Genomic DNA, 25304 nt, shown 5'->3' with positions numbered 1-25304 from the left:
GCCAGGGACAGTGCTCAGGCCCTGAGTCCAAGGCCCAGGACTGGCCAAAAAAAAGAAAAGCCAGAAGTGTAACTGTGGCTCAAGTGGTAGAATGCTCAGTGCTCAGGTCCTGAGTCCATGCCCCAGGATTGGCAAAAAGAAAGAATGAGAGAGAGGAAGAGAGAGAGAGAGAGAGAGAGAGAGAGAGAGAGAGAGAGAGAGAGAGAGAGAGAGAGAGAGAGAGAGAGAGACTAAACCTGAGGTAGATGGGTCTCAACGCTAATGGAACCTTGGATTCAGGATTCAGGACACAGAGCTATAGAGACTGCAATCGAGAATGAGGGGGACCCTGGGTACACAGAGCTCATACCTGTAAACCTAGCTATTCAAGAGCCTGAGAAATGAGTATCATGGTTCAAAGCTAGCTTGGGCAGAAAGTCTGTGAGGCTCTGATCTCCAATAAGCCAACAATAAGCCAAAGTGAAGGTATGGCTCAAGTGGTAGAACACCACCAGCCTTGGCAAAAAAAAAAAAAAAAAAAGCCAAACAAGAAAGAATGTAAAGCCCTGAGTTCAAGCCCCATTACCAGCACACAAAAAAGGATAAGAAGGGATATTGTTCTTCTCTGTAGGGGCAGAGCATTTAATCTTTCTCCAGTGAGTGTGTTCTCAGTTAAGTTCTTACATTGACGCTGAGCATATCTATCTCAGATTTTTAGCAAAGTAGGTGTTTACAGCAATAAACAACTCTCTAAACAGTGTTTAGTAGCACCCGATGAGTTTTAGCATATTCTGGTTTTACTGATCTCAAAGTCTTTCCTGATTTATTTCCTGACTCATCGTTTATTTAGTAGTATATTATTTAATTTTCACACATTTGTCAATTGCCCAAATTTCTGCCTGTCAATGACTTCTTATTTAATGCCATTGTAATCTGAAACATGCTGGGTGTAATTTTCACCGTTTTAACTCTTTTGAGGTTTGTTGTGTGACTCGGTACGCGGTCTGTTGTGTGGAATGTCCCCCGTGAGCCTGAGGTCCGCATTGTTTCCTGTGCACGTGAGATGCTGGGGACCTATAGGTTTCTAATACCTAGGTTCTCTTGCTGTTCTCCCTGTGAGCAAGAGGTAGGGGGAAAGAACAATGGTTATCTAGTATAATTAAATTTCATTCCTACTCTTTTCTCATTCTTTTATGACCATTGGTACTAGTGTTCCATTTATGATAGAAATATAACATTTCTTTTAAGGTGTGTGTGTGTGTGCAGACGCGCTGGTCCTGAGACTTGGGCCTGGACACTAATACTGAGCCCTTTTTTGTTCAAGGCTAGTGCTCTGCCACTTAAGCCACAGCTCCACTTCTAGCTTTTTGGTAGTTTAATGGAGATATGAATCTCACAGACTTTTCCTGCCTGGATTGGCTTTGAACCGTATTCTTCTGATTTCAGCCTCCTGGGTAGCTAGGATTATAGGTGTGAGTCACTGACGCCCAACTTAAAAATGTCGTCATGAAAAGTTACTTTATGTTGAAGACATTATGGTCTATATAGAAAGAAAATATCAGCCAGGTACTGCTCACTCTTGCCTGTAATCCTAGCTACTCAGGAGACAGATAGGCTGATCAAGGTTCACATAGACTCTTATCTCTAAAACCATCAAAAAACTGGAAGTGGAGGTGTGGCTAAAATGGTAGAGCACTGGCCTTTAGTGCAAAAGCAAAGGGACAGAGCCCAGGTCCCGAGTTCAAGGCCCAATACTGACACACACACACACACACACACACACACACACACACACACACACACACAGAGGCACATGCCCAAACAGCTCTAAATTGACAGGGGGAAAAGAGATTAACAGACATTTCACACAAGAGAATATGAGATGGAGAGCGATGAATATGAAAAGATATTCTACATCATTGTGGACTTGTTAGAGGGCTGGAATAAGACAGCAGCCACCCTATTGGTGCGGATATATAAAGGCAGGGTGGTTCATGCTTGCTACACGAATAGCTGTGCTCACTAGCAAAGAAAGCAAGCAAGCTGTTGGACAGTTTCTTACCAAACTAAGCATGAGGACATTTACCACATGGCAAAGTAATTAACACTCTGAGACATTTACCCAGAAAAATGAAACTTTCTGCTTACAGAAAACCTGCCCATAAATATTCATAGACACTTGGTTTGTAACAGTCTCAAACTAGAATCAGCCCAGATGTCCTTCAACAAGCGCATGCATCCACACAGCAGGAAAAGGAATCAAATGCTGATGCAAGCAACTCAAATGACTCTGGAGAGGAATCGTGTGAGTGAATCAAGCTCAGTTAGACAGCTGTCCCTTCCTATAACAACCTGACACAAACTAACCTATAGAGAGAGGTTCAATTTGGCCCATGATACCTTTAGAGGTATCAGGACTTGATTGTTGGCCCATTTTCTTTGAGCCTGTGATGATACATTGTGGTGGGAGTAAAGCACCCCATTCACCTTGTGGCCAGAAACAAAAGAGGAGGAGGAAAGTTCCCCTTGTTCCTGATAGACACTCCCACGGTGACCGACAGCTTCTCACTAGGCCCATCTTAACTTGCTAACACTTCCAATAACACCAAACAGAAGTTCAAGCCTTTAACACGCGCACTGTGTTTGAGAGGCATTCTAAAGCCAGACTACAGCAGAAGCTAATCCAAAGTTCTTATGATGTATGATTCCATTTATATAACATTTTTTAAAATAAACCCTTTTTTTTTTTTTTAGAGAAGATAGATTAGTGTTTGCTGGGGTTTATGGTTGGGGGTGATAGGATAGGGGAGGGGAAGTTGTCATGGCTATAAATGCTCATCAAATATTTTTATTTGAAGTTGTCCATGGTGGTAAACACATAGACCTACACAATTGGTAGGATTGTATAGACTTTATTACACACACACATATACACACACACACATAAATAGTAGTCAAGCTACGGAAATATAAATAAGACATATCAATTTAAAATGCTGTTTATGGTGATGTTATAGTTTTGAAAAATGTGACCATTTGGAGAAATTAAGCAAGCAAGAGAGCTTTTGTTATTATTTGTTATCTTTGCATGTGAATCTATTGATTGATTGATTGATTATTGGTCTTGAACTCGGAGCCTGGGCACTGTCCCTGAGCTGTTTTGCTCAAGGCTAGTGCTCTACTACTTAGAGCCACAGTGCCACTTCCATGACTCTATAATTGTCTCAACAAAAATTCAACAAAGAAAATGTTGATTTAAAGGTAATACATATTAGAATAGTGGTAAATATGTTTACACATATTATATATGATCATATAGCAAAAAACATGGAAAAATGATTGGATTAAATTGGACAAATGATTAATTTAACCATGATTAATACACCCAGTGTACAAAAGAAACAAAGCCAGGCACTGGGGTCTCATACCTGTAATCTGGAGGGTGAGATCTGAGGATCACAGTTTGAAGCCAGCCTGGGGAAGGAAAGTCTGTGAGATTCTTATCTCCACTAAATCACTCTGAAAAAAGCCAGAAGTGGCACTGTGGCTCAAGCGATAGAGTGCTAAGCTTGAGAAAAAGAATCTTGTTGACAGAGTCTAGGCCCTTAGGTTCAAGCCCTGGGACTAACATAAAAAGAAAAAACAAGAAAGAGAAAGAAAGAAAGGAAAGAAGGAAGGAAGGAAGAAAGAGAGAGAGGAAAAGAGAAAGAAGAGAGGGAGGGGGGAGAGAGAGAGAGAGAGAGAGAGAGAGAGGATAACTTTATTAAAATGTTCCCCTCTTTTGGCTGGGTACTGATGGTTCATGTCCATAATCCTAGCTACTCCGGAGGCTGAGATCTAAGGACTATGGTTCTAAGCCAGTGGGAACAGTAAAGTCCACGAGACTCTTTATCTCCAATTAAACACCAAAAATCCAGAAGTCATGGTGTGGCTTAAGTGGTAGAGCACTATCCTTGAGTGGAAAGAGCTAAGGAACAGCTCCAGTACCAGCCCCGCCTCCACCATACAAAATCTACCATTTAGAGGAGGATGATTACAGGTCAGTAATAGAATGCTTGCCAATTATGTGCAAGATCCTAGATTTTATCTTCACCACCATGAAAACAAAACTTAAAACAATACCCACTCAAACCCAACAACAATGAAATCACTGCCGTTTATGGAAGAGGACTCTGCCCAGAGTTTATGTGCACCTAAGTCAGGACTAGTGTGGTAAGTGATAGCACTGGGATCCTCGGAGGCTCCTGCTTGCGGTTGCCAGTTGAGCCACCTGCTTTCCACACAGGAGAATTTAGTTCCTGGTCAGTCAGTCTGGCTGCTCTGAATTCTGCCTGCTCTCAGGAATCTTCTGAGGCATTGGCGTAATCGCTAAGCCATGTACCTCTGTGTGTGTGTGTGTGTGTGTGTGTGTGTGTGTGTGTGTGTGTGTGTGTGAGTGTGTGTGTGTATGACGCTGATCTCATCTTACCCACTTTGGCTATGTAAGCTGGTTGAGGTATTTTGAGAGTGGACTGGAATGGAAATGGAATTCACGCTCCCAGTTTGGCCCCGCCTATGTGAAGCATTCAAGTGTAAAGTGCTTGGCAGAGGAAGTGCTGTTCTGCCATCCGTGTGCTTTCTGCCCATCACTGCCCAGAGGATAGCACAAAGTAAGCAGCCCGCACCTGAAATGCTTGTGACTCGTAGTGTGTGGATTTCAGATTTCAGCATTAATTTCCTAAACACAAAAAGATGCCACCTAAGTCTAAAACATGCAGTTCATTTATGCTTTACCTGTACCTTATAAACATAGCCTACAGGTTATTTTACACAATATTTTAAATACTTTGGTGCACATAAATGAAGCATTGTTGTGTTCAATTTTCTTGTAAATTCATGGTCTGCTCTAAAAGTGTCAGGCTGGAGCATTTGGGGTCTTTGGACTAGTGTTGCTCAAACTCAGAGTGGAAGCCATTGGGGGGTAAATTCAAGACTATTGTCTTGATTTGGAGCTTGAACTTGGGCCTAGGCACCGAGCACTAAGTTCAAGGCTAGTACGCCACCATTTTTGCCACAACTCCAGTTCCAGTTTTCCGATGGTTAATTGGAGATAAGAGTCTCACAGACTTTCCTGCCTGGGCTGGCTTTGAACTGTCATCCTCAGATCTCAGCCTCCTTAGTGGCTCGGATGAAGATGTGAGTCACCAGAGCCTAGCTCTGACTCGAATTTTTTTTTTCAGGCTCTAGACCTGAGTGAGAGATTTTCCTGACTTACTTTTAACAGCGCTAGACAAAACTCTTTCTCTATTGAGATGATTGTAAAGCTAGACTATTCTGGAGCACAGACGCACCGTGTGTGAGGCGCTGTCTCGGGATGGCATAGAACCCCTGCTCTCGCCACCACTTCTCCTCCCTCCTGCTTCCCCCCAACACTCACTCAGCTGGGAGCAGTGCTGGCCCAGCTCACAGGGCTGGATGCCTCGCTCCTGATGAGACCTGGCTCTCGGCTGCTCCTCGCCATCTGCTCACACCTGGGCAAGGACTAGAAAGCGAGGAGTGAAAGGACATGCCAACACTGAAAGAAAAAACAACATACAAAACTTGGCCAGATCTGGGTACATGGCTGTCATCCCAGTACTCAGAAGGTAGAGATGGAAGGATGGACAGTTCAAGGCCAGCGTAGGCTACATAATGACACTCTGTCTCAAGAAGGCAAAAAAGAAGAGAAGAGCTTCAGCTCTGTTGACATGTGTGATATGGGTTGCCCGCTGCTCACAGAGTCTCAGCCCTGCAGAGCGGGGGAAGGGAAGACACACACACACACACACACACACACACACACACACACACACACACACACAGTAGCCTGGCCCGGGCGCATTCCAGGCCTCCTCTGGCTGCAGGATAGCACACTGGCCTGGATTTCACACAGAAAAGAAATCTCAGAAAGTCTGAGGCACTCTACAGGAAACAACACAGCCTGGGCTGGAGGGAAAGTGGGCAACTGAGCCAAGAGAGGAAGGAAGGGAGGGAAGGAGAGAGGGAATACCTTATAGTGATAGCTTTAGAAATTATAAAAGCATAAGGATCCACATGACGTGTTAACATTTTTTATTTCAAGACCCAGTCCCAGAGGCTCTGATTCAGTAGGAAGAGACAGGCAGAGATCTTCAGCTAGACCTAAAAGACATCCATATTTATGGACCTGTGTATACACATGTGCACACACACACACACACACACACACACACACACACACACCATTGCTCTTATGGTTAAATATGGAACATGAATTAAACTAAGAGACTACTCAGGAGGAGAAGGGGAAGAAAAGGAGGAGAAAGGGAAAAGAAAGAGGGTAAAGAGAAACCCAACAAAAGCTGTTGATCAAATTATACAGGACTCCAGACACTCACACACAGTGAGACCAAAGGAGGATACTCTTAGGAGAGGAAGACAAAGGTGCTGATGCCTACGGGCATCTGATCATATAAAATAATATTTATCAAAATGAATAAAAGAGAAAAGCTATTGACCAGCACTGAGGAGAGAAATAAACTCTGGATGGTGGGTGGGGGTTGGATTGGCAGGGAGGATACAAAAGGTTGAATACAGTTGAACTACCTGATTTGCAACTGTGAAAATGGAACCAGGAAACTTGCTGCATGAGAGGGAGGCAGGGAGTGAGCTAGAGGTGGTGAGATTGGTCGGAATATAATGTAAACACGTATGGAGATGAAACAATGAAGGAAGCCCCGTATAAGCAAATTAAAAAAAAACAAAACACTTAAGTGATCCATTTCCAAATGGCTCAAGGGTCATACCTGGAAAAGTACTGCCTTAATTGAAAGAGAAGAATGAGGAAGCCCTGGAATCCATCCCAAGCCTGTCAGCTTTCTGACTGCAGGCCGCACCTGCCTGGGCCTCTTGCTCCTTCCAGGACCTACGGGGAGTAGAGAGGCATCTCCCCCTTCAGGATCCCAAAGTTACTCTGTCCCTCTGCCTGTAGAAGCAGCTCCAGCAGCCGTCTGTCCTTCCTCTGATGCATTCCACACATTGACTGTCATCAGGAGAAAATGTAAAATTGGATTGGCTTGCTTGCATTTAATAACAAGAGTCTTCTCTTGGAATATCGGCTCCCTTTTATCCAGTCTATGCTTGGTTGCCTTTGGTTGGGGCAGGGAATTGGGATCGTTTGTTTGTGAGGGGCCATGTGCTTTAGCTGGCAGCTAGTGAAGAAAAGTCTAGCTTATTCCGCTCCTGGCCTTAAAGGCAGAATAACTGCCCCATGTTTCTTCTATAAAGGTCATCTTCATAAGAAGCCTGGATGTGTAGCCACTTTAATAACTACCTTCATGGAAGGAACTATTTTCCCACCTCAACCCTTCCCTGTGACACTATCCGGTTCCATATTTCCTTTGCTTGATTTTGCTTTGCTGATTCTGAATGTGTGTGCGTGTGTGTGTGTGTGTGTGTGTGTGTGTGTGTGTGTGTGTGTGTGTGTTGGTAAGGAAACTTGAACTCAGGGCCTGGCACTGTCACTTAGCTTTGTCCTCAAATTTAGCTTAAGTCCTTAAGAGACTTAAGGACTTTCCTGATCAAGCTGGGCCAAATGTTGGTCCCCAGATCTCAGTCTCCTGAATAGCTACACTTACAAGTGTGAGCCACCAGCATCTGGTGATTTTTCACTCTTGAGTCTATGTAAGTTCCTTTTGGATTCTGCCAGATATGGGATTCATCTCATGGATTCTGTCGTAATGTGAGCTGCTCTTCAAGCTTAGAGTCCTCTATTGGCATTGCCACCTCTTCCCAACACCGTGAGGGCAGTGAATGAATCACAAAGGGGAAGGCAGGAATCAAGAAGTGCCAAGAGGGCACCCTCTCAGAAGTTACCCGACAAGATCCATGGTAGAAGTTGGATTCCTAGCTGCTCTGGAGGCTGAGATACTAGGATTGTGGCTCATAGTCAGCCTGGGCAGGAAAGTCCATGGGACTCTTGTCTCCAGTTAACCACCAAAAATCCAGAAGTGGAGCTCTAGCTCAAGTGGTAGAGCACTGACCTTGAACAAAAAAAAAGCTATGGGAGAGCTGGGAATGAGGTCTAGTGGTAGAGTGCTTGCCTAGCATGCACGAGGCCATGGGTTCGATTCCTTGGTACCACATAAAAATAAATAAATCTTCCCTGGATTAAAAAGGGTGTTGTGGTCCCTGAGATCTTCCCGTCACACTCTGGTCTCTCTTAGAGCCACACTGGAAAATGTTGGTGAGGGTAGGGCCAGTGAATCAGGAGCTTTTGTCCTGGAGTAGAGAGTTCAGGGCCAGGACAAGGCATGTGGAGCAGAAGTGAAAGAAGAGAGAGATAGGAAGGAGGAAATTTGTCTGACCAGTTCTGTCGCATGTTGAAGGACACAGGTCATGCGTGGGGCTGTAGGGGTGATGCCATGTGTGACAGGCAGAGCCGAGAGGGTAACACCTGACATGATGAGGGGTAACTATGACCCGAGGTGGGTGTGGCCTTGGTCTGTGTGGTAGGGGAGGGTCCTCAAGAACATGGTGGAGGACGTCCAGAGACGGGCCTGCGTCTGAACCTTATATGAGTGGAGCAACGCCGTATTTTGTGACGCCTTGTTTCCTGTGTTCGGCCGGCTTACGGGATCCGCCCCAGTGAATGTTAGCTGCAGCTCGCACACTCTCATGGCTGCGTACGGTTGCGCGTCTGTCCCTTCTCCTGCTGGTCAGCATTCACGTCACTGTGGTTTCATGTTTCGAGCATCATTCTTTGATATTCTTGTCCACACTTTACAGTGCCATGTGGGTCTCACAGAGCTGTTGAGCTATGAGTTTAATTAATGAGTAACAAGATGGACAAATGTTCAGTTTCATCTGTTCATGCCAGTGTCTCCTGAATGGACGCCACCTGTGCGGGAGACTTCCTGCAACCCTACTTGGTATTGGGAGACATCAGTATGTGTGGAGGCATCTGACAGTCATTTCTGTCTGTACTGCCCCAGCTAGCAGCAGAGCCGACACCTTTTTATATGTCTCTTGGCCATTCTCATTGTTTTTGCTTTTCCTTGCCTATTCTTTTAACTTTAAAAATTATCTTTAAGTAGTTGTACCAAGAGGTTTCAATTCAACATGTCCATCTATAAGTCTAATGAATTTCATTCTTGGTTGTTTTCTTTATGTGAAGTCCACCCCATTTCTACCAGGTTTTCTATTGGATTACCTTAAACTTGTTTATTCTTTTTTTTTTTTTTTTTGGCCAGTCCTGGGCCTTGAACTCAGGGCCTGAGCACTGTCCCTGGCTTCTTCCCGCTCAAGGCTAGCACTCTGCCACTTGAGCCACAGCGCCACTTCTGGCCGTTTTCTGTATATGTGGTGCTGGGGAATCGAACCTAGGGCCTCGTGTATCCGAGGCAGGCACTCTTGCCACTAGGCTATATCCCCAGCCCTAAACTTGTTTATTCTTAAGCTCTAATATATATATATGTGATTGGTGCTGTTCCTTTGACATCTGTATATATTGGAAATACCTTCTTCAGATCATCTGAGTCTTATCTTCTTACTCCACGTTGTCATTTTAGTATCACAGATCCTTAAGTCTTATGTAATGTGATTTGTCAAACTTTTCCTTTATCGTTTGTGTCATTGGGAGATGGTTATGGGAGATGTCTTATAAGAAATCTTTCCATTACTCCAAGGTCAGGAAGAGAGTCTCCTATAGTTGTCATTCACAAGCTTTGTGTAGTTTTGTGATTCTCTGTTTTTAAGTCTCTTGACATTGATTTTTATATATGTTGTTTACTTTTCATAGCCATTTGGTTATCTCAGTGTTATTAAGGTATCTTCTTTTATTCTCTGTGTCAGTACTGGGGCTGGAACTCAGAGCCTGGGTGCTGTCTCTGAGCTTGTTTGCTCAAGACTGGTTCTCTACCACTTGAGCCACTGTTCCACTTGCAGCTTTTTGGTGCTTAATTGGAGATAAGAGTATCCTGGACTGTGCTGCCCTGGTTGGCTTTGAACCACAATCCTTAGTTCTCAGCCTCTGGAGTAGCTAAGGTTACAGGCATGAGCCTTCAGCTCATGTCCTTTCTTTCCCTACTGTCTTACAGTACCATCCTGTGTGATATATCATGTGTGATATATCTCCAGAGTTCTCTCTTCTGTTCTACTGGCTTATTTATACACCCTTAATGCAGATGTGACACTCCATCAGTACAGTTTTATCATAGGTCTTAGCAGATTGACTGGGTTTATGATGTACTCTGGTTATCTTTGTCTAGCATATGCTGGATCCAGGAAAGATTTTCTGAATATAGCATACATTAGGATCTGTTACAGTCTTATATACATTGGATTTATTTTATACTTTGGGTCAGAATGTACTACTCTCTTTAGTTTTTGTTCTGGAAGTGGAGCTGTCTCAAGTGGGAGAACACCCGCCTTGAGTGAAAAAGCCAAGCAAAAGTGTGTCCCTGAGTTCAAGCCCCAATACTGGCATGCACATGCATGTGTCCATGCATGCGTGCGTGCGTGTGCGCGCGCGTGCGCGCACACACACACACATATTTATCTTGTTGTGTTAACTGTTCCAGTTGGGGCCACTAGGAGTTCTTTCTGGTGGCTTCTGATGCCCTGTGACATTGTCCATCATTTTGGTTTTTTTGGGGGGAGGGTGCTTGCTTATGCACAATAAGATGCTTCGGGCTTGTCTTGTATATTGTCAGTTCCAGCTGTAGAGTGGCCCTTTTTTTTTTTTAAGAAGCTCTGGTTCTTTTACTGGAAAGTGGTATTAAAAAACAACATCAGAAGGCTGGGCATCAGTGGCTCATACCTGTAATCCTAGCTACTCAAGATCTGCGGATCATTCAAGTTCAAGGCCAGCCCAGGCAAGAAAATCTGTAAGACTCTTATCTTCAGTTGAACACCAAAAAGTCAGAGCACTGGCAATGAACAGAAAAGGCTCAGAGACAGCTCCTAGGCCCTGAGTTCAAGCCGCAGTACCAGCACAGAAACCAAACCAAACCAAAGGTCTGGGTGCCCAATGTACTCATCCTTATTGGGACGTTACTGCTCCCGCCCACTTCGTGAACAGAGCTAGGAGATGCGCGTGAACAGAGCTAGGAGATGCGCGTGAACAGAGCTAGGAGATGCGTGTACTTATGTTAAGATAAATGTGAGTTTGAGTCCATGCCTCTGCTCAAATTTAGACCCACAGGATTCATTCTGACTAGCGTGGGGAATGGACAAAGGATGTTTTAAAAAGTCATCAACTGTTGTATTACTAAGCAGAGAGATAGGCTTTGGTTCCTGAAGATTTTCTTAGGAGACAGAGCTATATTTTTGTTTTCATTTCACATGTTGCCCAGGAGTTTCAGTCTTACAATACAACTTTTATTAAGACCTACAACTGTCTAAAAATCTTCAAGCAGCACAACTTTTGGCTTATGCTGGCCACGTCTGCTGCTCAGAGAGCTGGAAGGAAGTCCATCCTCATCTTCATCACTGCCAATCTAATCGGAGTGTTTAGTGTATGCCAGACATTATTCTGAATAGTTTATGGTAATCTTCAAAAGCCCACCCAAAATGTCAGTTATTGTTCATAAGGAAGCTCACACTCAGGGTATCGGAAGCTTCTTCCAGGCCCTGTGGCTAGCAGGGGATATGGCCCAGCTTTCAAACCAGCAAATCTTGTGATCTTGACCTTCCTGCTTTTTCACATCTCGTAAGAAGTAAAGTTCAAATAGGGACTGAGACAAAGGACAATCTCCCAGATTTGGACCTCATGATTCTTTCCAGTGTTCTGTGGCTTCTTCGGGACGGCACTAAATTCCTGCTGAAGAGGGGTCTTAAGAAGTAAATTTTTCCAGTGTCAGTGGCCCACGCTTGTAATCCTTGCTACACAGGAGGCTGAGATGTGAGGATCGTGGTTCAAAGCCAGCCTGTACAGGAAAGTCTGTGAGGCTCTATTTCCAATTAACCAGCAAAAACCCAGGAATTAGAGCTGTGGCTCAAGTGGTAGAATGCCAGTTAAGCTAAGTTAAGCTAAAGTACAACAGTTAGGGCTGAGTTCAAGCCCCATTACTGGCACAAAAAAAATAAATAAATAAAAGGTAAATTTCTCTAAGAGGTCATGTTTTCTGCTTGATTCTTCAGTTTCAATCCCTTGGAGTTTCCATGAAAAACAACCTACTTAAGTTTGTGGCAGAGAACCTGGCAGGGCCTGCTTGAACTTGACACCAGGAATTGGGGCCTGGGTGCGCCGAAGTGCTTTCCCCCCATTATTAAGCAGGCTGAACCCCATGCGAACAGAAACTGGAAGGCCTCAGATCATCGCTGCGGGTCTTTATGCAGTTAGATCCTTGCGGGGAAGATATTCACTATTCTCCCTTTTTTTTTTTTTTTGGCCAGTCGTGGGCCTTGGACTCAGGGCCTGAGCACTGTCCCTGGCTTCTTCCCGCTCAAGGCTAGCACTCTGCCACTTGAGCCACAGCGCCGCTTCTGGCCGTTTTCTGTATATGTGGTGCTGGGGAATCGAACCTAGGGCCTCGTGTATCCGAGGCAGGCACTCTTGCCACTAGGCTATATCCCCAGCCCTATTCTCCCTTTTTTTAAAAAAAAAAAAGAAGTTGATTTTGGTTTTAGTTTAAATGAACACAAACATTCATAACAAGTAGCGTTCAGAATTGATTTGCTGCATCCAGTAGTGAGGAAGGTTGGCAGGACTATGTGTATTGCACAGATGTTTTGGTTATTTGGAGACCATGGGAGCTAATGGCATGGAAAACTCTCAACATTGCACTGGGTGCAGTGGGGCGTGGGGAAGCGGGTGAGACTGTTGTAAGGTCGCTGAGTGCCCTCCTGGGCTTGGTCTTGATGGAATGTGGTAAAGGATTTCCTTGCTCTGGGCTAGAATATCTGAACCATGTGGCTTTGACAAAAAAAAAAAAAATTCCATTCAGTGTTTACCAGCATTCTTCTGCTCCTGGTTGGCTGCCGTGTTAATGATGGCCGGTGTTAATATAGCATGCTTCGTCTTTTCAATGTGACCTTGGATCTGGGCTGTGGCTTCCAGTGAAAATAAAAAGAGGGCATACATTTTTTAAAATGAAACGTTAAATGTTATATTTCATGAGTGTGGCAGAATATAAAATGGTTGTTTATTGCTGCTATGGAGTTTTATTGATTGGTTGATTGATTCATTGCCAAGACAGAGGCTTGAACTCAGAGCTTCTTGCTCTTACTTGTCTATTTTTGCCCTAGACACAACTACTTGAACCAGGGCTCGACTTCTGGCTTTTTTCTTGTTAATTGGAGATGAAAGTCTCAGAATTTCCTTTCCTGGCTGGCTTCAAATTTTAATCCTCAGATCTCAGCCTCCTGAGTAGCTAGAATGTCAGGCATGAACAACCAGAACCTGTACAACTGTCAAGGTGTACATTCTACAAATTACCAGGAGACTTTGAAGGGGGGGATGAAGAGTTAAAGTAAACCTCATTTTCAGGCAGCCCCCGTTTTGTTGTCTGTTTAAACTATGAGCAAACCCAGGGCAAGCTTATTAGGGCCCAGCCGGTCAAGAACTCTAACGGCCTGGGAATGCTTAACTCTAACTGTCCCCAGAATGCCTCGGGCCCTGAGCCAATCAGATTTGTACCCGTGTCCTAATCTTGCTTGCTTGAACACCGGATGGCTGTAACTTTGTTTTTTGTCTTGCTTGAACACCTGATGGCTGTAACTTTGTTTTTTGCCTTAATAAGCCCTGTGCAATCGCAGCTCGGGGCTTCCTCCTAACCTCCGCTGTGTCGGTGGGTAGGACGAGGCCGGAGTTGCAGCTCGCCTGAATAAAGCCTTGCTTTTGCATTTCGGAACGTCTGAGTCTTGGTGGCCTTCTTGGTGGTCTTCTTGCGACTTGGCATAACAGTCACTGCTTAACAAAAGGATCTATGAGACCAACATTGTTCAAAAGTGAAAACTCGACTTTGGATACGTGAATGAGGTGTGGTCTTCTTGGTGGTCTTCTTGCGACTTGGCATAACAACTTGTTTTAGGAAGAACTCCTGGCCCTTGTTCTCCCTCCACACATCACTGTAAAACGATACCTGAGAAATGGGTATTTTATTATGCCCTATATGTCGTCATCTTGATACAGCTTTCTAAACTCTTGGGTTCACAGTGTCCTGTTATGAATCAAACAGAATACAAAATCATCATCTCAGCATGGTCTTAATGCATAAGGAGGAAGCTTCTGTTTTGGTAGGGCTGGGTCCATGGGTTCCTCTTATTCAACCATCACCAAAATGACCATTATTGCAAGTGGTTAGCATTTTGAAGGGATTCTTGGGGTTGTCTCACATTAGTGGGATAGGGGTTGCTTCATCCCCTTGTTGGTAGCATCCTGGTGTTTTGCTTTTTGACAGGTTATTTTTATTTGTGCTCCAAGGTGCCTGAACACGACTGGTTATAGCTAAGCTCCCTGACCTTTTCTGCCTGTCACCTGGCCTGCAGTTCACACACTCCATGCTGTGTACGTGTGCTCCTACATGCCCTACCATGGAACACATGTCACCTTGGACCTTGAAGATGAATTAGTGATCCTGTGTCCATATGATTTTTTTAAAGTGCTAGCAAGAATAAGAAACCTGCAAAATAAATAAATAAGAATAAGAAACCTGCAATTATTTCCTGTTTTTACCTATGCACAACGAATTAGAAAGCAAAATAGTAATTAAACACAATAACCAATTAGAAATACACAGCACCAATTAGAAAATGAAATAATAATTAAATCCTTAACTGTAGCAACACAAAAATTTAAATTATATAGTAGCCAACATTTTGTATAATGTACCTTTTTAATTTTTGAAAATTTTTAATCTTAGGAAAATTTTACAGAAAGCTAGGTTCCCTACTACATAAGCCTGACTTACAAATAAGATTATTTCCCTCCATAATACCAAAACCAAAGTAAACAGGGAACACACACAGGAAGCAGGCCATAGAAACATTCATGTGTGGCTTAGGAAATATGGTTTTACATTCTTTTTTTAAATTAATTTATTTATTGTCAAAGTGATGTACAGAGGGGTTACAGTTATCATATGTAAGGCCATGAGTACTCTCTCTTCCTTCCTTCCTTCCTTCCTTCCTTCCTTCCTTCCTTCCTTCCTTCCTTCCTTCCTTCCTTCCTTCCTTCCTTCCTTCTTCTTTTTGCCAGTCTCAGGCCTTGGACTCAGGGCCTGAGCACTGTCCCTGACTTCTTTTTGCTCAAGGCTAGCACTCTGCCACTTGAGCCACAGCACCACTTCTGGCCATTTTCTATATATGTGGTGCTGGGAAATCCAATCCAGGGCTTCGTGTATACGAGTCAAACACTCTTGCCACTAGGCCATATTCTCAGCCCCTGGTTTTACATTCTTGAATCAAAATTCCTCAGAATTAATGTTTGATTGTATGTGCACGTGCTAAACTCAGAGCCTCACTTGGCTTTTTCATTCAAAGCTGAAGCCCCACACCACTGGAACTACTTCCAGCTTTGTGGTGGTGAACTAGTAGAGTGTGTCTCTGGGATTGGTCTACCAAGAGTGGCTTTAAATCTCAATCCTCAAATCTCAGCCTTTTTGAAGAGCTAGGATTAAAGGCCTGAACCACCAGTCTTTGGCCCTCTGGGTATTTTATTTGGCCACCAGTGAGTAGGTCTCTGGTTAAAACCTGTGATTAGAATACTGCCTGAGGTAAAGAGGAAGGGTTGAGGAGGGTGGCTGCTATCTTATCTGTCTTCAAAGGAGCCCAGGAACTGAAGTTTCTCTTAAGCCCCTGATCCCCTCCCTCCCAGCCAGAGGGTTGGGACTCCTTTCTGGTGTTTCTGTCTTCTTTCTCCTTGCTATTGGTAGAGGAGCACCATGGAAACTTGAACTAGTCCTGAAATTAGAACAGGTCAGCTGCCATGTTGCTGGGTAACACCCATGACAACAAAACAAAGACCTTTATTGGGTAGTATAGCTCTGTTGAAAATTCTACAGCCCACAGGAATGCTATGTACCTCCCGCCCCTTCCAAGGAGCCTCTTAAGTACAAGTGGCCAGCTCAGGGCTTCTGCTTGTGTCCAGGGAGCTCCAGGAGACACAGTAGATGAGATTAAAACTGGACTGACAAAGAGTCTTCTGTTTAGTGTGCTTTCACACGAAGGCTCTTCTGGCCTTTGCAGTAACGCACCAAGTCCCCATTCTGGGAGCTTCATACCCCTTAAGTCCGTATGACCCCTCCCTGCCTTCTTTTGCTTTTCACAGATGGTGGCTTGGGTGTCTGTCAGCCAGCCATTCAACAGGTGTTTACTGATGGCTTCTTAAGTGCCAGATGCTCTGAGAATACTGTACACTATGATAAATGCCATCATCTTGGCCTTGTATCATGGCTCCTAGTCCCTGGAAACCAAAAGGATCTAGGGACACTGGTTCAGGAGGCAAAGAGACTCTTGCACCCAAACTGCCTCCCAGAAGGAACTAGAATTACCAGTATTTACAGAGGACCTCTCGTTCCATGCTAAGCATTGGCCTGGGCCTGGAGGACTGGGTAGAACACTGAGCAGGGAAGTATTTCCTTCCCCTCATCCAGAAAGCTAGTTTAGGAATGAAAAGAAAAATCACAATGTCACCAGCTTTTATGGTTTAATAGTTCAGGCTCCCATTCAGAATAGTTTAATTAAAAGATTATTTGATTTATAATCTTAAGAGTGGTGAGAGTTTGGAGGCATGGCTCTGTTGGTAGAATGCTAGCCAGTGAGTTGAAGTGTCAGGTACTGAGTCTGAGTCCCAGTCTTGCATTCCACCCCCCCCCCCAATAATGACTCTTAACTCCAGGTCTGGCCACTTAGGAACAAGAATGAATCGTAGAAGCTTTGCTATCTGGAATGGTCTCCATCTTGCCACCCACATGTTGGAGATTCAGGCTTCAATGTGTGGAGTGTAGAGCATTGTGCCACATGACCCCCCTCCCTTATTCACAACTGTTTTGATTAGGAAGTGTGTGGGTATGTTCGTAAACTGAGAACTGAAGCAGGAGGTGAGATGTTTTAGGTCCCTTTTTCTTGGTCATCCATTAACCAAATCCAAACAATGTGTCTAGATCCCAAGTTCAGATCAGTGTGTTCAATGATCATATTTGAAAGATGTCAGGACTAAAGTTAAACTGAGACGTAGATAAGTGGATTCATTCAAGGAGGAGGGGGGAACCATGAAGAAATTTTCTTTGCAGACCTGTGTGTATCTGAATGACAAACAGAATCAGGGAAGCTCTGAAACGCAGACTTCAAGTAGTAGAGCAACTCGAGCCCCTGGGATCGTTCCAATGCACTAGAACGATTCTGTACGGTTTTGAAACCAACCATTGACATAAATTCTATTTCCAGAGGGCAGTTGTATAAAGTAGCACATTTTTGAGGAAAATTTGTGTGTGTGTGTGTGTGTGTGTGTGTGTGTGTGTGTGTGTCTACTGGAACTGGGGCCTAAACTCAGGGCCTAGATCCTCCCACTTGGCTTTTTCACTCAAGGCTGGTGCTCTGCCACTTGAGCCCCACCTCCGCTTCTAGCTCTTTGCTAGTTAATTGGAGATAAGTCTCATGGTCTTTCAGTGCACAGCTGGCTTAGCACCTGGCTTAATCCTCAGCTCTCAGCCTCCGGAGGAGCAAGGATTCCAGGTGTGAGCCACCAGCATTGGCTGAACATTGTTTCTTTAGACAGATTAAAGGAAAACAAAATGTGTCAAAGTACATAATGAAATATCCAGCCTTAAGGAGCCTCCAGTAAAAATGAAGGTAATATGGCTTTATTTCTCTGGCACCAAGAGTCTGTCCATTCAGCAATGATTTTTAAATTAACCAACTGCTCATCCCAATTATACAGAAACTTTGGAGTATTTGAAAGGTTCTTTTCAGGACAAGTAGAAAACATGTTCACTGGCTCTTTTAGTAAGATAACGGCCTACATCCTAGCTATTCAGGAGGCTGGGAGGTTCAAAGCTTAAAGAAATAACAGCAGCGGCTTTCTTTGCCAAGTGTGGCTCCAAATAGTTCTCAGCTATATACCCCAAAATGTTTACAATAAATTACAAAATAACACATGAACAATACAGGTTTCTAGAAAAACTCAAATAATTCAGGAGTATGTGGAATAGAAAATACCTCCTCACAAACTTATTTCCCTTCCCATGAGCCTATTTGATCTAAGTATCTGATGTGTGTTTCTTTCCAGATTTTAAAATATGTATTTACTTATAGGTAGCTAGAGAAATATTTTTTTTTTTTTGGCCAGTCCTGGGGCTTCGACTCAGGGCCTGAGCATTGTCCCTGGCTTCTTTTTTGCTCAAGGCTAGCACTCTGCCACTTGAGCCACAGTGCCACTTCTGGCCATTTTCTGCATATGTGGTGCTGGGGAATCGAACCCAGGGCCTTATGTATATGAGACAAGCACTCTTGCCACTAGGCCATATCCTCAGCCCGAGAAATACTTTTATAATAGTGTTATACTATTATTCTCAACATTTGATTCCTACAAAGTTTAAATAAACATATGTGCACAAAACCCCTACATGGTCCAACCTTAAACACACACTGCTTCTTTGGGTAGCTAGTTTCACAGGATACAAGCTTGTATCACGAGAGCAGTGTGCTCAGGCTGCTAAGGAGTGAGGGGCAGAGCAGTTGGAGAAAGGGTGGAAGTGTGGTAACATATACCTTAAATCAGATATAAAACCAATCATGGGAAAATAGAGAAGCCACATCTTGAGAGGTTGAATTTTTGGAGTCTTCGTTGGGACACTAGAGGTCTGAAGGAGGGCCAATTACAAAAACCTGCAGCGCGACACACACACCCCCCAAACTTGCACCAAGCTTTTAAAGACTAAAGTCCCATGTTGGGTGGAGATAAAGCCTCTGCAAAGCATTACACCTAAACACTGCATAAGGAGCAGCGCTCCCCCTGGGGCTAACAACACCAAGTATCTACTACTCCCCGGAGCAGGGCCTTCCTGGCTCTACCCTTGGAGGCATCTCAAGTTCAAAAGATGGCTGTCTCTCCTATAGGCCTTGGAGGGGTGGACAGCTCCCAGCGCCAGTGACTCCATTTCTGCACTCCACAAGATGGAACTCTCCAGAAGGCCTAGTAGCAAGTTACCATGAACATAGGAAGGGTATGCATTAATCAGTAAAAAGCCAGAAGAGGAGGCACAGTTCAAGTGGTAGACCACTAAGCCTGGATCAGAAAAGCCCAGTGAGAGCTTGAGGCCCTGAGTTCAAAGCCCAGTGCATGCGTGTACATACATGCGCGCATGTTTGTGCGCGCACACACACACACACACACACACACACACACACACACGGGTAATATGCCAAATTGAGCGGAGGAAAGATTTTATTCTGGAATCTTGCAAATGCAATCATGATTGACACATAAAATCCTCAAGAATAACCCGTGTCGGGCCAGGAGCTGGTCTATTAAAAACGATGAAGAAGATGGGTTTTGGAGCACCTGTTCTCCTACAGCATTTCAAGAAAGGGTTACAAGGCTGGGAATGTGGCCTAGTGGTAGAGTGCTTGCCTAGCATGCATGAAGCCCTGGGTTTGATTCCTCAGCCGGAAAGTGAAAGCCAGAAGTGGCGTTGTGGCTCAAGTGGTAGAGTGCTAGCCTTGAGCAAAAGGAAGCCAGGGACAGTGCCCGGGCCCTGAGTTCAAGGCCCAGGACTGGCAAAGAAAGAGTTACAGAGACCCACTGATTCCAACAGACAGGCTCAGGCATTTGGGCTCTGGCTTTGTGTGGTGGGACAACTAACTGCCTTTCATATGGTGGGCTCTAGTTTGACCTCTCTCTTGTAGAAGCTGACAATTCCTCCTCTTGTGTGCTTTGGGCTTCATGAGCATTTGAAGTGCACCAAGGTGTGCTTTCCTTGGTAACTTTACAGATTAGTCAAAGCTGTCGAGAGGCATTTTCAGTGAGAAGGGAAGAAAATGGATACAGTCTCCTCTCTCTTCCTTCCCACCTTTGACTTTGTTCCTTTCTCTTTCCCTGTTCTAACCAGTTGTGTTTGCTTTCACCTCCATACTAGGAAATCTTCCAGATCCCCTTAACCATGGAGATAGCTCATCACCTCCTATTCTTCAGTGTTTATTGAGTATAAGACAGGCTACAGGGCTGGGGATATGGCCTAGTGGCAAGAGCCTAGTGGCAAGAGTGCTTGCCTCATATACATGAGGCCCTGGGTTCAATTCCCCAGCACCACATATACAGAAAATGGCCAGAAGTGGCGCTGTGGCTCAAGTGGCAGAGTGCTAGCCTTGAGCAAAAAGAAGCCAGGGACAGTGCTCAGGCCCTGAGTCCAAGCCCCAGGACTGGCCAAAAAAAAAAAAAAAAAAAAAAAAGACAGGCTACATATGCCTCCGACCCACTTGATGGGCCATTCCTTTCTTAGCACCAGCCACATTATTCGTGTGTATGTAAGGTTCGTGGGAAAGGAAACCCACCACGTGGTTCAGGCATAAAAGAGTTTGTTGGGGGGCAGAGCACACTGCCACCCCACACAAGATGGAGGTGTGGAGAGACAAAGGGGAAGGAAGAAGAGAAGAAGGGGGGAGAGAAAAAGAGCAAGAGGAGTAAGAGAGCAAGAGAGAGAAAGGGGAGAGGGGACTCGTGTCCAGCTACATTATATAGGGAAAGGCGGGAGGTATGGCCAGGTGGATTGGATATGACCTCAGAGAAGGGGAGATAACTGTCTCCAGGTTGTCTATTACCTAGGTAAAGCAGGTACTGGGCGCAGACTTAAACAGGTAGGGGATGTCTGCATGGAGCCCTCCCATAGGTAGACCTTATAGTTCACAACCACCATAACATCCAGGCAGTATTGGCTGTGGAATATACCTTTAACAATATCAGGAAATCAGTGAACTCTCTGTCCCTTGGGCCTGCAGCCAGCTATTCCGTCACGAGGTCTCCCCTGTGTTCTAGTTCACCTTCACAATCACACTTCAGGTGTTCTCATTCCAGATAGCTTCCCAGGTTCTAACAATCAAACACATTGCTTTCTAGTCCTGAGGCACTTTGTGTTACACTGTGTATATTCAAGTGACCCTGGATATGTTGTCTCTCTATTGACATGTAGATTCCAGAAGGTAGAGACTAGTGTGTAACACCCAGAGGAGGACTGTCTTACAAGACCTGCTCAGTTGATATTTACTGCATAAAGACAGAAATGTCTTGATAATAGGAATTGCTTATTTGTTTATTATTTCTTGTGCTGGTATTGGGGCTTGAACCCAGGGTCTCTTGCTCTTCCATAGCTTTGTCGCTCAAGGCTTAACTGTACCACTAGAGCCAGAGCTTCCACTTCCAGTTTTTTTTTTTGCTTGTTAATTAGAGGTAAGAATCTTACAGACTTTTCCTGTCCTGGCTGGCTTCCAGCAAGAATCCTCAGATCTCAGCCTCCTGAGTAGTTAGGATTACAGGTGTGAGCCATCACCTCCCAGCTTGGTTTTGTGTCTTTTTAGTCTTTGGTTCTACCACAGCATCTTTATATAGAAAAGAGATTTTAAAAAGATTGTTCATGTAGATTCTATTTCCTAAAAACCTGTGGTAACTGCCTTTAAAAGATGAAAACCCAGACATGCTGAACTGCACCATTGCTACAGCCATTTTCATTTCCAAATTGTCCAAGGATGTCACGTGTTTGCTCTGGTTTGTGAAAGATATTCGAGCTGCCCCTCGATGTCCTAGCAGGGAGGAGTATTAGTAGGGTTCTTATGAGCACCACCACTATTTTACCAGTAATGAGATATGATAGTGGTACTCATAAGTTTTAGGACTAAGTTTTCAATATTTGCTAAGCAATTAAATTGTTATTCTATACAAAAATAGAGGAGTTATTTCCACCACTGGGATCATTGTGGGTATTTTATATTTTGCAACAAAGCATTCACTTCTCTCTGGGTTTGACCTGTCTCCCAGGGAGGTTCCCTTGAAGGATGCCAAGGAGTATGCCGAAACCATAGGTGCCATCGTGGTTGAAACAAGTGCAAAGCATGCTATTAATATTGAGGAGCTCTTTCAAGGAATCAGTAAGTACTTGCAATTGTGTTTCCTCCTAGCTTGCATTTTTAAGCTTTAGGGAGACAAAGGATAAGAGTGTAGAGCTCAGGAAGTAGAACTTATCCACACATAAAACCTCTAACTCTGCATGCATTGACATGCACCTCTTTTATGCCTTTCCATTCCACATTTCCATAATTCGGTGCCTTAATCTGTTCATTCTGGTTTATATTGTGTAAATTCATTTTAATCAATGAACTGATCTTGTTGTAAAAATAAATTTTATTTATTGATGCCAGTCCTGGGGCTTGAACTCAGGGCCTGGGCACTGTCTAGCTTTGCACTCAAGGCTGATCCTCTACTAAAAGTTATAGCTCCACTTCTGTGTGTTTTGTTTTGCTGGTTAATTGGAGATATGAGCCTCACTGACATTCCTGCCTGGGTTGGTTTTGAACCATGATCTGCATATCTCAGCCTACTGAGTAGTGGGAGCCATTGGGCTTACAATTTATTTTTATGCTTAGATTTAATTGCATTTACAACTGAAATCAGATGCTGTAGCATTTTGTGTATGTTGAGAGAAGATCAGATAATTATATGATAGAGAAGTACGAAGTCATCCATTAAACTGAATAACTCTAGGTAGACATGTAATAAGGAAGCTGAATGATCTCTCTCGCTTACACACACACACATACACACGTGCTCACGCGCGTGTGCGTCTTCCTGTCAAGTGACCTGATATTGGAAAATGGATTCTTTTCCTCATTTCTGATTATCTGATTCCTGAAAGGGGACAGCTGTGTGTGCCCAGCTCTGTCATGTCACGCCTCACTTTCTTTACCATGGTTTCTCAGGAAACTTCATCAATGTTGCTTCCCACGAATGGCCATACTACCACGATGGCTCTGTATCTCTGAGGCTGTGTAAGTGGAGCGTGACACTCTGCTTTGGCTCCTGCCAGAGGAGGACCTGCTGAAGGCTGTCTGGGGAAACAGCTCTCAGTCCCCAGCGTACATCAGAGTGGTCCTCGAAGAGCTTAAGAGGAGTTCCCACATTTGGTGAGCTGCTGGCATTACATGCTCTGGGGGCCCCTCCCTGGATAGCAGCTGTCCCTGTTCATCTTTGTGTCTGTCATTTCCACAGCGACACTGACAGTTTGGCTCTCTCCTCTGCCTGAGGCCATGGTTAGCTGAGCTCTCTGAGGCCAGAACAGCTCTGATTTTTTGGTGTACTGGTTTGGGTCCATTATTCTGGATTCTGGGAATCCACAGCAGGGGTAAGGGTGTTTATTTATTTATGTTGACTACATGGACAATTCACTGGAGATGGGGTATTCTCGCCTGTGTTACCTCTGTGCAAAAGCAACATACAAAGGAATGCTCTAGAGTTTCTCTTCACATCACTTGCCTGTAACCTCAGAGACCTCATTGCCATTCCTTCCTTCTTCCTTTGCAAAGGTGGTTTCCTAATGCTACTTCACACCTGCAACAGAAAGACATCCTCAAACTCTACCTGGGTGGTTGATCTATTGTATAGCAAGAAAACTGAGAAGCTGTATTTTGAGAGGTTGAATTGGGAGTCTCTATTAAAAGGACAGTGTCTGCATATGGACTCCTGTCTCAAAGATCTGCAGCCTCAACAGAGCTTGCACCAAGCTTTTAAAGACAAAGACCACATGCTTGGAGTGGGGGCTAAGCAAAAGCAGACCTTATTAGGACATACTGAGGTACAAGCCCAGGTAACCGCAGAACCTCTCCATCTAGGGAAGAAGCCCTTCAACCTTTCATAAAGGGGAAATCTTAGAGGCTACTCAAGCCATTCAGGGTGGAATCAGAGCATCCTCTATGCAAAGCTTTCCTAAGGCTATGGCACCTGAATCTCTGAAGCAGAGTTCTCTTAGCTTACCTGGAGCTAGGCATTTGCATTCAGTGAATGGCCTCTCTCACCTCTAGGCTTTTCAGCTCCCTCTACCCAGCAAGAGGCACCAGGAGGCTGTAAGAAGTTCCTCAGCCTCCTTACTTCAGATCTTGAGCTTGCTGAGGCTTTCACTCAAGTGTTGTCCATCCCTTGTGCTCACTCTTCAGCTGCTTCTGGACGGCCGGGTTGGGGGAGCAGACGTTGTTGGTGCTGGTGTCACCCTGAGAGACAGCTCAGGTTTCACCTGAGTTCATTACGTGACTCTATAGAGAACATTGATTCTGTTATTTTCTTTTCTATACTAGTTCCCAGGCTTGAACGAATGGCCTAGTATAGTATTTTAGCTTTTCTGTACGAGTACTGACTCTTGAACTCATGTACTACTTTAGCTCTTTTGCTCAAGACTGACACTGTCACTTGTGTCACCATATTACATCCTGCTTTTTGATGGTTAATTGAAGATAAAAGTCGAATGAACTTGCAAAGTCCTGCCTGGACTGGCTTTGAACCCTGACCTCAGATCTTAGTATCCTGAGTAGCTAGGATTACAAGGATGAGCCAACTGCACGTGGTACTAAATTGATTTATCTGGTGTTACTAGGTTTTTCTTCTAGGGTCAGCTACTAAGCCTTTTGTTTCTACAGGTAGTTTAAATTAACAACTTCATACTGTTGCATTAGTGTCTCTTGTTTGTATAGCTCCTTGCATTTTGTAAGGCCCATTCTCCAGCATGAACTCTGGACCCAACAGGAAAGATTAGCCAAGGGAGCTCAGTTCTTTGTGTGCCTTCAATTCACCTTAAGATTTTCCCGAGATAGATGAAAGTTTATTATTAAAATTATTAAAAAAAAATGGGCTGGAGTGTGGCTTAGCGGTAGAGTGCTTGCCTAGCATGCATGAAGCCCTGGGTTTGATTCCTTAGCACCACCTAAACAGAAAGAAAAGGCTGGAAGTGGGGCTGTGACTCAAGTGGCAGAATGCTAGCCTTGATCAAAAGGAAGCCAGGGACAGTGCTTAGGCCCTGAGTTCAAGCCCCAGGACTGGCAAAAAAGAAAAAAAAAAAAAACAAGGAGAGAGAGGGAAGGGTGACATTATCCCCCCCCCCCCGCCAAAAAAAGTGACTTATGTAACTGTAACCCTTCTCTTTTTTTTTTTCTTTTTTCTTTTTCTTTATTTCTTTTCTTTTTTTTTTTTTTGGCCAGTCCTGGGCCGTGAACTCAGGGCCTGAGCACTGTCCCTGGCTTCTTTTTTGCTCAAGGCTAGCACTCTACCACTTGAGCCACAGCGCCACTTCTGGCCATTTTCTGTATATGTGGTGCTGAGGAATCGAACCCAGGGTTTCATGTATACGAGGCAA

At 44.3% G+C, this 25304-nt stretch overlaps 1 protein-coding gene across 1 annotated transcript in view; it reads left to right on the top strand.

The window, feature by feature from the left end:
• The window catches only part of Rab31 (RAB31, member RAS oncogene family), a 120699-nt gene that overhangs the window by 80707 nt on the left and 14688 nt on the right, over positions 1-25304 (top strand). The window contains exon 6 of the mRNA XM_048363108.1: positions 21947-22056. Within this exon, the coding sequence (XP_048219065.1) occupies positions 21947-22056 (110 nt within the window). The remainder of the gene's footprint in view (positions 1-21946; positions 22057-25304) is intronic.

Source organism: Perognathus longimembris, chromosome 15 (genome assembly GCF_023159225.1).
Source record: "Perognathus longimembris pacificus isolate PPM17 chromosome 15, ASM2315922v1, whole genome shotgun sequence".
Classification (NCBI taxonomy): domain Eukaryota; kingdom Metazoa; phylum Chordata; class Mammalia; order Rodentia; family Heteromyidae; genus Perognathus; species Perognathus longimembris.
Note: the sequence above shows the minus strand (reverse complement) of the source record. Positions and strands in the feature narration are given on the sequence as shown.